We start from the raw sequence: 11,954 nt of genomic DNA on the forward strand, positions 1-11,954 counted from the left end.
ACATACCAGGGGTGGAAAATTGGGAGGCAGACTTTCTCAGCCACTCCTCAGCCGACCCCGGTGAGTGGTCTCTTCATCCACAGGTGTTTGCGGAAATCCCGGAGGTGGACCTGTTTGCTTCCCGCTACAACCAGAAAATTCCTCGCTTTCTGGCATAGTCCCGGGATCCCTTGGCTCTAGCTGTGGACGCCCTGGTGATTCTCTGGTCGCACTTCGCCCTCCCCTATCTTTTCCCTCTTCTTGCCCTCCTTCCCAGGGTCCTGAGCAAGCTCAAAGCAGAGGGGGTTCCCGCCATTCTCGTGGCTCCGGAATGGCCCAGGCGGGCGTGGTTCGTCTAGTGGACGATGTGCCACTGTGCCTTCCAGTTCGTCCCAACCTGCTCTCTCAGGGTCCCCTTTATCACCCCAATTTACAGTCACTGCATTTGACAGCGTGGCAGTTAAGACCGGGGTTCTGAGAGCCAGGGGGTTTTCTCCCCAAGTAGTTTGCACTACGATCAAGGCGCGCCATCCCTCCTCTGCAAAGATTTACCACCGTACTTGGCAGTCTTATTTTCATTGGTGTGAATCTAACTCCTTTTCTCCAGTTACATTCTCTCACCCATGACTTCTTTCCTTTTTACAGTCGGGGCTGGAACAACGCTTGGCTATTAGTTCCCTTAAGGGACAAGTTTCAGCTCTCTCCATTCTCTTTCAGCGTGCCCTGGCGTCTGATTCTCACATCCGGGCTTTTCTGCAAAGTGTGGCTCATGCGGCCCCGCCTTACAGATCCCCTACTCCCCCTTGGGATCTAAATCTGGTTCTCAGTGCCTTTCGAACCTCTCAGATGTTTCTCTTCATCTCCTTTCCTGGAAACTGGCCTTCCTTATTGTGGTCACTTCTATTAGGAGGGTTTCGGAGCTGGCAGCCCTCTCTTGCCGCACTCCTCCCTACCTGGTCTTAAACGAGGACAAGGTTGTTTTTCGTCCAGTTCCGTCCTTTTTATCTAAGGTGGTAGCCGCCTTTCACCTAAATGAGGACGTTGTCCTTCTGTCTTTTTGTCCTGGTCAGTCTCATCCCAGGGAACGTTTGCTCCATGGTCTTGATGTGGTACAAGCATGTTCGGATTTACCCCTGTCACTTCTTACTTTCACCAGTGTGACTCCTTCTTTGTGCTTACAGAGGGTCGTCATAAGGGGCTTTCTGCTTCGAAGGCACCCATTTCAAGGTGGATCTGTTCTGCCATTTTGGAAGCTTACCGTTGCAAGGGGAAGACTCCTCCTTTCAGGGTCTCAGCTCATTCCAATTGTTCTGTCGGAGCCTCCTGGGCTCTCCGAAACAGGGCTTCAGCCTTGCAAACTTGTAAGGCGGCGACCTGGTGGTTTTACACACTTTTACGGAATTCTACCAGGTACATCTGCTGATGCTAGTCTGGGTCGCAAGGTGTTGAAGGCGGCTGTGGTCCAGCCTTCCACCTAAGTTTAAACTTTTACCCACTGCTTTGGAACGTCCCACGGTCTTTGTTGTGTCCCCCAATGGAGCCGATCGAGAAAAGTAGATTTTTTTTACCGTAAAATCTCTCTGAGGATCCATTGGGAGACACAGCACTCGCCCATTTATTCTGGTGTTCCTGGTTGTTATCTGCCTGAGGGTGTTTTCAGTAATTTTTTATTCTGTGATTTCCTCAGACAGTTACTGTCTCTGGGACTAAACTGATTAGCTCAGGTGCCTGTGGGAGGGTATATCTTGCTGGGAGGGGCCGACTTTTCTTGTTGCCTAGTGTCAAGCATTCTAGTGGCAGCAGCATATACCCACGGTCTGTGTCCCCCCAATGGATCCTCCAAGAGAGATTTTACGGTAAGCATAAAAAAAATCTACTTTTCTCTATCAGCTCCATTGGGGGACACAGACAGTGGGTGTATCTTGTTGTCTCTAGGAGGTGTGACACTATGGTGATAAAAAAAAAAGTCAGCTCCTCCCATCAGGATACACCTGCCTTCAGGCTCTGAGCTAGTCAGTTTAAGCTTAGTGTCTGAAGGAGGTGGACGTGGTCTGGATTGCGCCAGACCATGTCTTCTGATTTTTTGTTTTCCTAGTTAGCGACGTGTTAGTTTTTTATTCCTTTTCTTTTCTGTTTTCAGGTGGTAACTCAGGGACTGCGGTTCCCCGTTTCCCCATTGCGAGTAAGGGGGCACAGACATTGCATATATGCGCTGTTAACCCCCCCTCGCCAACGGTCAGCGCTTGGGTTGGTACCTCATGGGTCTGGGTGCCCCTATTTCCCTGCTCGCCTCGCTCGTGCATAGCAGCCAGGTGTGATGCAGGTAACTAAAGCTGACTGAAGACTTCACTAGGTAAGTTCTTTTGACTGAGGTAAGTACTTAGTGAGGTAAGGACTCGCAGCCTCTGGAGTCCCCCTGTTTTGGCCCACCTTCAGGTTTTGGGGCTGGTTTACAGGGGCTGCACTTTATTTCTGAGGGAGCAGTGGCACCTCAAGGGACATCTTATATGGGGCACGTCATTTGTGTGTGTGTGTGTGTGTGTGTGTGTGTGTGTGTGTGTGTGTGTGTGCGTGCGTGCGTGCGTGCGTGCGTGCGCGCGCATGTGTGTGCTTGGTGAGTCTACGCCCACAGCGCCTTATTCCCGGCACTTCACTTATGTGTACTTCGTCCACAGCACCTTATATGTGGCTGTCAGCCGCGGCGCTGTTCCGGGCCGGGCGCTCTCAGCGCCGGCTTACTTTCACTTTGCCGGCAGCGCCTTATACGCGGCGCTGCTATGAGCCAGGCGCTTCTGCGCCGGCTTACTACTTTTCTCCGGCAGACTCTGCCGGCGTTTGGCCGCCATGACAGTTCTCTTCGTCCGGTCTGTACCTCCACCCACAGGTCTCGGAGCGCTCAGAGGCGCGAAGCAGCCTCCAATCAGCACTGTGCGGGGTCAGTAGGAAGGGGGGTCAGTTACTTAGTGCCTTGCTTCAGGCACGCCCCTCTTTTCCTATTGGCTGGCCTGTTTCACTCTCTCTAGCTGCACAGAGCGAGTTTTCCTCACTACAGCTGACGGGGGACACAGACTAGGGTGAGAAAGTTCCTATCTCCCTTTTTTTCCCCACATTATGTCCATACCCAGAGCTGTTCCTCTCTAAACAGAGACCTGGAACTTCAGTGACTTACTATCTCTGTAAGCACTGTAATACCAAAATGTCTGGCTCTGCTGAGCCCACTTGCCCTGCCTGCTCCACTGCTCCCCCAGACCCCCTGATTCAGCCACTCCACCAGCCTGGGTTTCTTCCCTGTCCCATTATATGGCTGACTTGACCCAAGTCTCCCGCTCGGTGGCTGAGGCCTCCCGGGAAGTGGTGTCCGCCTTGAAGGGGACTTCCCTGCGTAGGACCTCTGGAAGGACACGCTCCTCGTCTCCACATACTTCACGCTCTCACAAGCGTCCTAGGGGTGCCTCGTCTGACTCTTCCAATGAGTCTTCAGATAGACGTGAGCATTCCCCTCGTGGGTCCCGCCCCCCCTGTCATCTGGACACAAACATCGCTCCACCAGAGGACGTTCTCGGAGTCGCCACTCTGCCACGCCAGAGCTGCGTACTCGGTCAGGGTCACCCCCCTCCAGGACTGCCTCTACTCATTCTCATTCCCCTGGTGAACTGGTGGAAGAGGCTTCCGAGCCGGCATCTGACTCAGAGGACCGCCCGGACTCAGTTGCAACGGTGAACTCTTTGGTGACAGCCCTAAGAGGCACCTTTCACTTAGAGGACCCAGGATCTTTGGATGTCAGTCCAGGAGTATCCTTTCATCCTGCAAAGCCAGCACCTCAGAAGTTCAGCTCTCACGCTGACTTTGACGACATTCTGGAAACCGCATGGAAACATCCAGACAAGAGGTTCCCGGGAATCAAGACAATTCAAGAAAGTTATCCATTTGACAAGGTCTTTGTCACTAAGGTGGTTTCCCCTCCATCAGTGGATCCACCAATTTCCCGGATCTCTAAGGAGACTACACTGCCTCTGGCAGATGCCCCTGCCTTCAAGTATCCCACGGACAAGAAGGTAGAATCCTTAGCGAAGTTTGCCACTGAAGCTGCTGGCTCTTCTCTTCTCCCCATCTTCGCCTCGACATGGGTGTCCAAGGGCCTGTCGGAGTGGTGCCAAAAGCTCCATCAGGATATCTTAGCGGGAATCCCCCCCCTCCCCCCCGGAGGATCTATCCGCTCTGGCTCTCCAATGCTCTAAAGCTAGGGATTTTATGTGCGCAGCTTCCATGCAGGCAGCCCGTTGTTCTGCCTTTACTGTGGGTCACCTAGCGGCTCGCCGCTCTATGTGGCTTAAAGCTTGGAATGCGGATGCCGCTTCCCTTTACGGGTGGCTGTCTTTTTGGCGAACGCCTTGATGAGATTATCTCCGAGGCAACGGGAGGGAAGAGTTCCTTGTTACCTCAAAATAAGACTCGCTCTACTTCCCAAAGGAGGTCCTTCTCCTTTCAGTCCTTCGGACCTCTGGCTCCAACAAGGAGTCCAGGCAGGCGCCCTCGCGGGACAAGAAGGCTTCCTCGTTCCGTGCTCGCCCGTCTTGCAAGTCGGACTCCAACCGGTCTGGCCGTTTTGCGCCCAAATCAGGCAACCGCAAGCCCACTTCTGCATGAAGTGAGGCCCCCACCCGCAGTTTCTTCTCAGGTAGGAGGTCGTCTCTTGCTTTTTCGAGACATTTGGACCTCTCACATTCAAGACTCTTGGGTCAGGGACATGGTGTCCAACGGTTACCGGATCGAATTTGCATCCCTTCCGAGGGATCGCTTTTTTTCGCTCCCGGGCCCCTCAGTCTCCTCCTCTGACGAAGCAGTTTCGAGCGGCTTTCCAGTCTCTGCTTCTCCGGTTCCGCACTGTTCTGTGCACCCAATTTTGGACCTCAAGCGTCTCAACCATCATCTTCTCATCCGCCACTTCCGAATAGAATCTCTCCGTTCGGTGGTGGCGTCCCTGGAACAAGGGGAGTTCCTTTCATCGGTGGACATCAAGGATGCCTACCTCCATGTGCCAATATTTCCGGGCCATCATCGGTACCTCTGCTTTGCGGTTCCAGAGGGGCACTTTCAATTTGTAGCCCTCCCCTTCGGTCTAGCCACAGCTCCTCGGGTCTTTACAAAGGTCCTTGCGCCGGTGATGGGCCTGTTACGGTCGAGGGGAATCTCGGTGATACCCTATCTGGACGACCTTCTCATCAAGGCTCCAACCAGGGCCCAGACTCTGGAGAATCTGGACATCACTCTCCACACTCTGACTCACTTTGGGTGGATGGTCAACCAGGACAAGTCAGTCCTCCGTCCTACCCAGTCTCTAACCTTCCTGGGACTTCGACACGGCCTCTGCCCGAATTCGTCTTCCGCCAGACAAACGTCTGGCGATCTGGTCGGGGGGTCTGCTCCCTTCGGACCCAGGTATCAGTCTCCATCCGCACTTGTATGGAAGTCCTGGTTCGGATGGTGGCAACTATGGAGGCCGTACCTTTTGCCCAGTTTAATTACCGCCCCCTTCAACTGGCGATTCTCTCCAGATGGAACAGGTCTCCCCTGTCCCTCGATCGTCAAATTGTTCTCCCTCGCAGGGTCCATCAGTCTCTGCTCTGGTGGCTCCGCTCCCCCCTTCTTCTCCTAGGGCGGTTGTTTCTTCCCCTTCACTGGCAGGTTGTTACAACGGATGCCAGCCTGTCGGGCTGGGGCGGCGTGTTCAGGGATTGGACGGTTCAGGGACTCTGGTCTCCCCAGGAGACCCTTCTTCCGATAAACAAACATATTGGAATTACGAGCGATTCTTCTTTGTCTTCTTCATTGGGAGTCCCATCTTCAGTCCCATCTGGCCGCGTGCAGTCGGACAATGCCACGGCCGTGGTGTACATAAATCGTCAGGGCGGCACTTGCAGCTCGGCAGCCATGGCCGAGGTGACAAAGATTCTCTCCTGGGCGGAGAGCAAGGTTCTGGCCATTTCGACGATTCACATCCCGGGGGTGCTCAACTGGGAAGCAGACTTCCTAAGACGGTCCTCACCCCACCCCGGCGAGTGGTCTCTACATCCAGAGGGATCCTTCCATTTGTGTCCAAGTCCCGGGACCCTTAGACTCTGGCCGTGGACACCCTAGTGATTCCTTGGGCGGGGTTTGCCCTACCCTATCTGTTCCCTCCTCTTCTGCTCCTTCTCAGGGTGCTGAGGAAGCTCAAGGCAGAGGACGTCCCCGCTATTCTGGTAGCTCCAGATTGGCCGCGAAGGTCGTGGTAAGCCGACGTAGTCGGGGTCCTCTTTGCCACCCCAATTTACAGTTGCCGCATTTGACGGCGTGGCGGTTGAGACCGCGGTTTTGAGGGCCCGCGGGTTCTCTTCCCAAGTCATTCGCACCATGCTCAAGGCTCGTAAGCCCTCCTCCACACGGATTTACCACCGTACTTGGAGGTCTTATTTTCGTTGGTGTGAAGCACAGGACTTCTCCCCGGTGACCTTCTCTGTTCCCCGTCTTCTCTCTTTTTTGCAGTCTGGGTTGGAACTGGGGTTGTCTCTCAGTTCCCTTAAGGGTCAGGTTTCGGCCCTTGCTGTTCTTTTCCAGCGGCCCCTGGCTTCTAATTCTCATGTCCGGACCTTCCTGCAAGGAGTGGCGCACGCTGTTCCTCCTTATCGGTCACCCTCTCCTCCTTGGGACTTGAATTTGGTTCTGGGTGCCCTCCAGGATGCACCCTTTGAGCCCCTTAGAGAGGTGTCTCTCCGCCTCCTTTCTTGGAAAGTGGCGTTTCTGGTGGCTATCGCCTCCATCCAGAGGGTGTCTGAATTGGCAGCCCTTTCTTGCCGTTCTCCGTTTCTGGTGATCCACCAGGACAAGGTTGTTTTCCGGCCAGACCCTTCCTTTTTATCTAAGGTGGTCTCGGCCTTTCATCTCAATGAGGATATTGTCCTCCCATCATTTTGCCCGGCTCCTTCTCATCCTAGGGAGCGCTTACTGCACAAGCTGGATGTAGTTCGGGCTGTTCGGTCTTATCTCTCCATCACTTCTTTGTTTCGTCAGTGTGATTCCTTTTTCGTCCTTACGGAAGGTCCTCGCAAGGGACAACCTGCTTCCAAGGCCACCATTTCCAGGTGGATTCGGTCCGCCATTTCGGAAGCCTATCGCTGTAAGGGGAAGATGCCTCCTTTCAGGGTTGTGGCTCATTCCACATGTTCTGTTGGGGCATCCTGGGCTCTCCAGAATAGAGCCTCGGCCTCGCAGATTTGCAAGGCGGCTACCTGGTCGTCTTTTCACACCTTCTCGAGGTTTTACCGGGTTCATACTTTAGCATCGGCTGATGCTAACCTGGGGCGTAAGGTGTTGCAGGCGGCAGTGGATCGGTCGTCTGCCTGATTACTTATCTGCCCACCCAAGGGACGGCTTTGGTATGTCCCACTGTCTGTGTCCCCCAATGGAGCCGATAGAGAAAAGGAGATTTAACACTTACCGTAAAATCGCTTTCTCGAAGGATCCATTGGGGGACACAGCTCCCGCCCTTTTTGGGTTTTTCCTTGGTTCTCTGTCCGAGGGTGTGTTCAGTTATGTTTTTTTCTTCTGGTTCTCGGACAGTTTTGGGTTTTTCCTTGACCTATTGGTCTCCTCCTATTGCTCTGGAACTTAAACTGACTAGCTCAGAGCCTGAAGGCGGGTGTATCCTGCTGGGAGGAGCTGACTTTTTTTTTTATTTTTTTTTTATTTTTTTAATCACCATAGTGTCTCACCTCCTAGAGACAGCAAGATACACCCACTGTCTGTGTCGCCCAATGGATCCTTCGAGAAAGAGATTTTACGGTAAGTGTTAAAAAAAATCTCCTTTTTGCTGTACTTGGGGTGTTCCCTACCCCGGAGGTGCACTGGTTCTTCTTCCTGGTCAGTCCCTAATGAATATTTATACACTTCTTTTTCTGCACGTAGCTGCACTTAGGCAGATTGATAAATATGGGCCAATGTTCTGGTTATGTCTTCCAGTAGAACCAGGGGTGATCTTGGCTCCAGGACTTTAACTGATAAAAACTGTTCACTTGTTGCTATCACATGCCAAAACTGGAATTTGTGAAACTGGGGATCTTTTAAGTTAACCTGTCTAGCATTATATTTTGAGTATAATGGGAAAGTGGAAAGGCTAGGTTCACACAGCTGCTGTTCTACAACCCACTCAGGGTCTGTTTGGCTCCTTTGTTTTGATGCTGAACAGACCCTAAATGGGTCAGAGCACAACAGACACCAAAGGATCTCATTGACTTGATTTGAGTCCATTGGATCTCCAGTTTTATAGAGTTAAGTGAAGAAAAAAAAATAGGACATGCTCTACTGTCATTTTGTGACTAAACGCTCTTTACCCTCATTGTGTACTATTAGATTTTATTTTGTCTGTATTTATTTACTTATTTATTTTGTTTATAGTGTCCCAAGTGCAATATCTGTATTGAAAAAAATGGAGGTTGCAATCACATGGTAAGTGATTGGAAATAATGTATACATTTGTTTACAGACTGATGAGTAACTTGCTTTTCTTAAACATCACTCTCCTGCATACATTTATAGCCCACCCCTCATATATGTCAAAAATGTTCTCTATGGTGCCCGACCCTTTCAGAAGAGGTATTGAAGAGTTGGCTGGGCTATCCTAGACCATAATTAGATTGATGGTCCTCCTTCTCTGTGCCACCGTGTGCTGCTTTGCTCAAAGCCACAATGGGAAACCGATACACTTAATAGTTGGGGACCGGATCCCCACCCTCTAGACATTTATGGCATGTCCAAAGAATAAGCCATGAGTGTTGTCTGGTAAAATACCCCCTTTTAAGTATCGCACATGCTGACCTGCGTGTGTTTGAATGAACCTCATTTAACGCCATGTTTTGTTTCTTACAGCAATGTTCAAAGTGCAAGCATGGTAAGCAACTTCAGTTTATAAATCAGATTACATAACATTTTTCTGTATGATTGATACCTGTTCTTTATATGAAACAGATAAATAGGGGTACACAGAAACAAAAATTCTTGGGAAGAAACAAATCTGAAAATGGATACACACACATAAAATTTTTTTTTTATATTCGAACAGCCTATGGCCCTGCAGCTAACTTAAAACAAAACTGCACGATTATAGAGCAGTGATCTGCATATGTGGCTCTGCAGCTGTGTAGAACTAAAACTCCCAGCATCATGCCCAGAAAGGCTATTAGGGCATGCTGGGAGTAAATGTACACCAGCCACAGCTTACAGATTATTGCTATGGATCATACGTGTATATTTTTCTGCAGATCTGCTGTCCATTGACTTCAATGGGATGCAAAATCTAAAGCCAGTCTTCAGCAGAAAATATGTACGTGTGAATGTATCCTAATAGAGGATTCTACTACTTTTGCGCACTTTCAGACCGCTCAGTGACAAACTATATTTCAGTGTGCATAAAGTAAAAAAACAATAGTTAGAGCAGCCATGGCAGTAGATTAGTGGTTGTCATTCAGCTGTAGTATTTCCATCATGCACTGTTCATGTTTACAGACTAATATAGTAATTGTCTGTTGTCAGACTTTTGTTGGATGTGCCTTGGTGACTGGAAAACACATGGCAGTGAATATTACGAGTGCAGCCGATATAAAGAAAACCCTGATATTGTAAACCAGAGTCAGCAGGCTCAGGCTAGAGAAGCCCTCAAGAAATACCTATTCTACTTCGAGAGGGTAAGTAAGCATCACCAGAGGGATTTCTTAATTCTTCTTCCAAATATTGTATCAGCCAGTAAGAATGCATTCAGAAAGGGTATTCAGAGAACAAAAAATATATATTAAAAAAACCCACATAATCCTCCTTGTTTTACTGTCAGTGGGAAAATCATAATAAGAGTCTGCAGTTGGAAGCTCAGACCTACCAGCAAATTCAGGAGAAGATTCAGGAACGGGTAATGAACAACCTTGGCACCTGGATTGATTGGCAGTACCTACAAAATGCTGCAAAGCTGCTGGCAAAGGTAAGATTAACGTATGAATCCATACATGGCTGACATCATTCAGGGAATAAACACTTATATTTTGTGGAGGTTTGATCCTCCTGTACGTCTTTCCAGTTTGTTCCTCCTGGTCCTGTTACACAGCATATTTCACTCTTCTCTGCTACTGCCTGCTCTTCATTCTTTCTCTCTCTATCCCTGTCTGTCTTTTACACCTTTCCACTTACCATTCCATAGTCTCTGCCTTCTCTCCTTTGTTGGGTACATTTCAACATCCTTCACATCTAAAGTATTTAGCAGGTGTTTCCCAAGAATGTCTCTGCCAGATTTCAACACTTTCTTGTCCTGTCTGCCAGATTTATCACCCATCATGCATTTATGGGAGCAGCTGGCACATCAGCTTTGCCAACCTAAGAGAGTGCAGAATCTGTAGAGAAAAGAAAGGACCGACGGACGGTGCCTCGTGTATTTATCCTCAATAGATCGGGTGGTGGGTGGGGGGGCAACCCCACGGGGCTTATAGATGGCCGCTCACCTTGAGATCTATGCAAAAAAGCATATCACCCACGATATAATCTGGGTACTGTAGTACGAGTCGCTGCTATGCCTATGGGTTGCAGGAGGAAACAAGTCGTCCTGGGATTCAATATTAGAAGTAGAGCAGGAAAAAACCCTCAGGTATGGCGCTGCAGACTCTTGTAGACAGATGAGGCGGATGCCAAAGGTAATAGGAAAGTCCTCAGCAGGACATTTTATTAAAAAAAACAATAAAATGGACAAGATTACGCGTTTCGGGAGGATCCCTCCCTTCCTCAGATCAGGAACTCATGTCCTTTCCTATTACCTTTGGCATCCGCCTCATCTGTCTACAAGAGTCTGCAGTGCCATACCTGAGGGTTTTTTCCTGCTCTACTTCTAATGAGAGTGCAGGAGCTACAAGCTAGGCTGCAACATATGTGAACAAATGATACCATACAGACCTTGTATGCCTGCATACAAAAATGTTTTCTATTATTTTTTTTTCCCCCTGAGATGATATTTCGGAACACCCTAGCATTGTGCAAGTTACCCAGCTTTCCCTGGTTCCTGATATTGCCTAGATATAATTGTATGGTTACCTAGGTGACCAAGTGGGTAGGAGATTCCAGCTCTTATCGCGTTTTAACAGTTGCTGGGACTGGGGTAAAGGGTTGGTCCAATAAAGTATTTACATACCAAATTTTTTTAAAGCATGGTACTCATCTTACTAAAAAAAAAAAACTTTAGTTATGCTTATCAGTTAACACTGCTAGTTCATTAGAATCTGCTAGTGATACAAACTCACTATTTCCTTTTTTTGTTTAAACATTCAGTGCCGATACACTCTGCAATATACATATCCCTATGCTTACTACATGGAGTCTGGTCCACGCAAGAAGCTGGTAAGTTTTACAAGTGCAGACCTGTTTATGCTGTTTTATGTATCTGTAACTCCGTTCTGTAATCTATGGTTTCCAGTTCTTTATATATTCTACCTGATTTTTTCTTCTAGTTTGAGTATCAGCAGGCCCAGCTGGAGGCAGAGATTGAGAACCTTTCTTGGAAGGTAGAAAGAGCTGACAGCTATGACAGAGGGGTAAGTACTAGTTTATTTTTCCACTGTTGAACTTAAACAATAAGGTTTGAGTTTTGATTGGGTGACATGACTCTGCCTTTCACATGTCAATGTGGTTTTGTGAACTGTTCTATCATTTATGTAGAACTGTTTCATTAACTGTACAACTCCTTCTCTGTTCGTGAAGATTTTTGTAGTATTTTGCATTCCTTTTTTTTATTAGAGGTTGTCCGGCATTTTTTTAAAATTAATTTATATAAATGGATCAGGCTGGGTTAAAGTAGAAATAAAAATCACTCAACTGCTTGGCCCATCTCGACATACAGGAAATGTCCTCTCTGGCCAAACAGTAAGCTCTTTTTGATTTGGCTGAGGGGTCATTTCCTTTTAGCGTCT

At 49.0% G+C, this 11,954-nt stretch overlaps 1 protein-coding gene across 2 annotated transcripts in view; it reads left to right on the plus strand.

Annotated features, from left to right (window-relative positions):
• ARIH2 (ariadne RBR E3 ubiquitin protein ligase 2) overlaps window positions 1-11,954 on the plus strand; it is a 42,671-nt gene that overhangs the window by 29,892 nt on the left and 825 nt on the right. For both annotated transcript variants that reach the window (XM_056524819.1, XM_056524818.1), the window contains exons 9-14: window positions 8,413-8,463; window positions 8,884-8,905; window positions 9,547-9,698; window positions 9,842-9,985; window positions 11,317-11,385; window positions 11,496-11,579. In XM_056524819.1, coding sequence (XP_056380794.1) covers window positions 8,413-8,463; window positions 8,884-8,905; window positions 9,547-9,698; window positions 9,842-9,985; window positions 11,317-11,385; window positions 11,496-11,579 — 522 coding nt within the window. The remainder of the gene's footprint in view (window positions 1-8,412; window positions 8,464-8,883; window positions 8,906-9,546; window positions 9,699-9,841; window positions 9,986-11,316; window positions 11,386-11,495; window positions 11,580-11,954) is intronic.

This window comes from Hyla sarda, chromosome 6 (genome assembly GCF_029499605.1).
Source record: "Hyla sarda isolate aHylSar1 chromosome 6, aHylSar1.hap1, whole genome shotgun sequence".
In the NCBI taxonomy this organism is placed as follows: Eukaryota; Metazoa; Chordata; class Amphibia; order Anura; family Hylidae; genus Hyla; species Hyla sarda.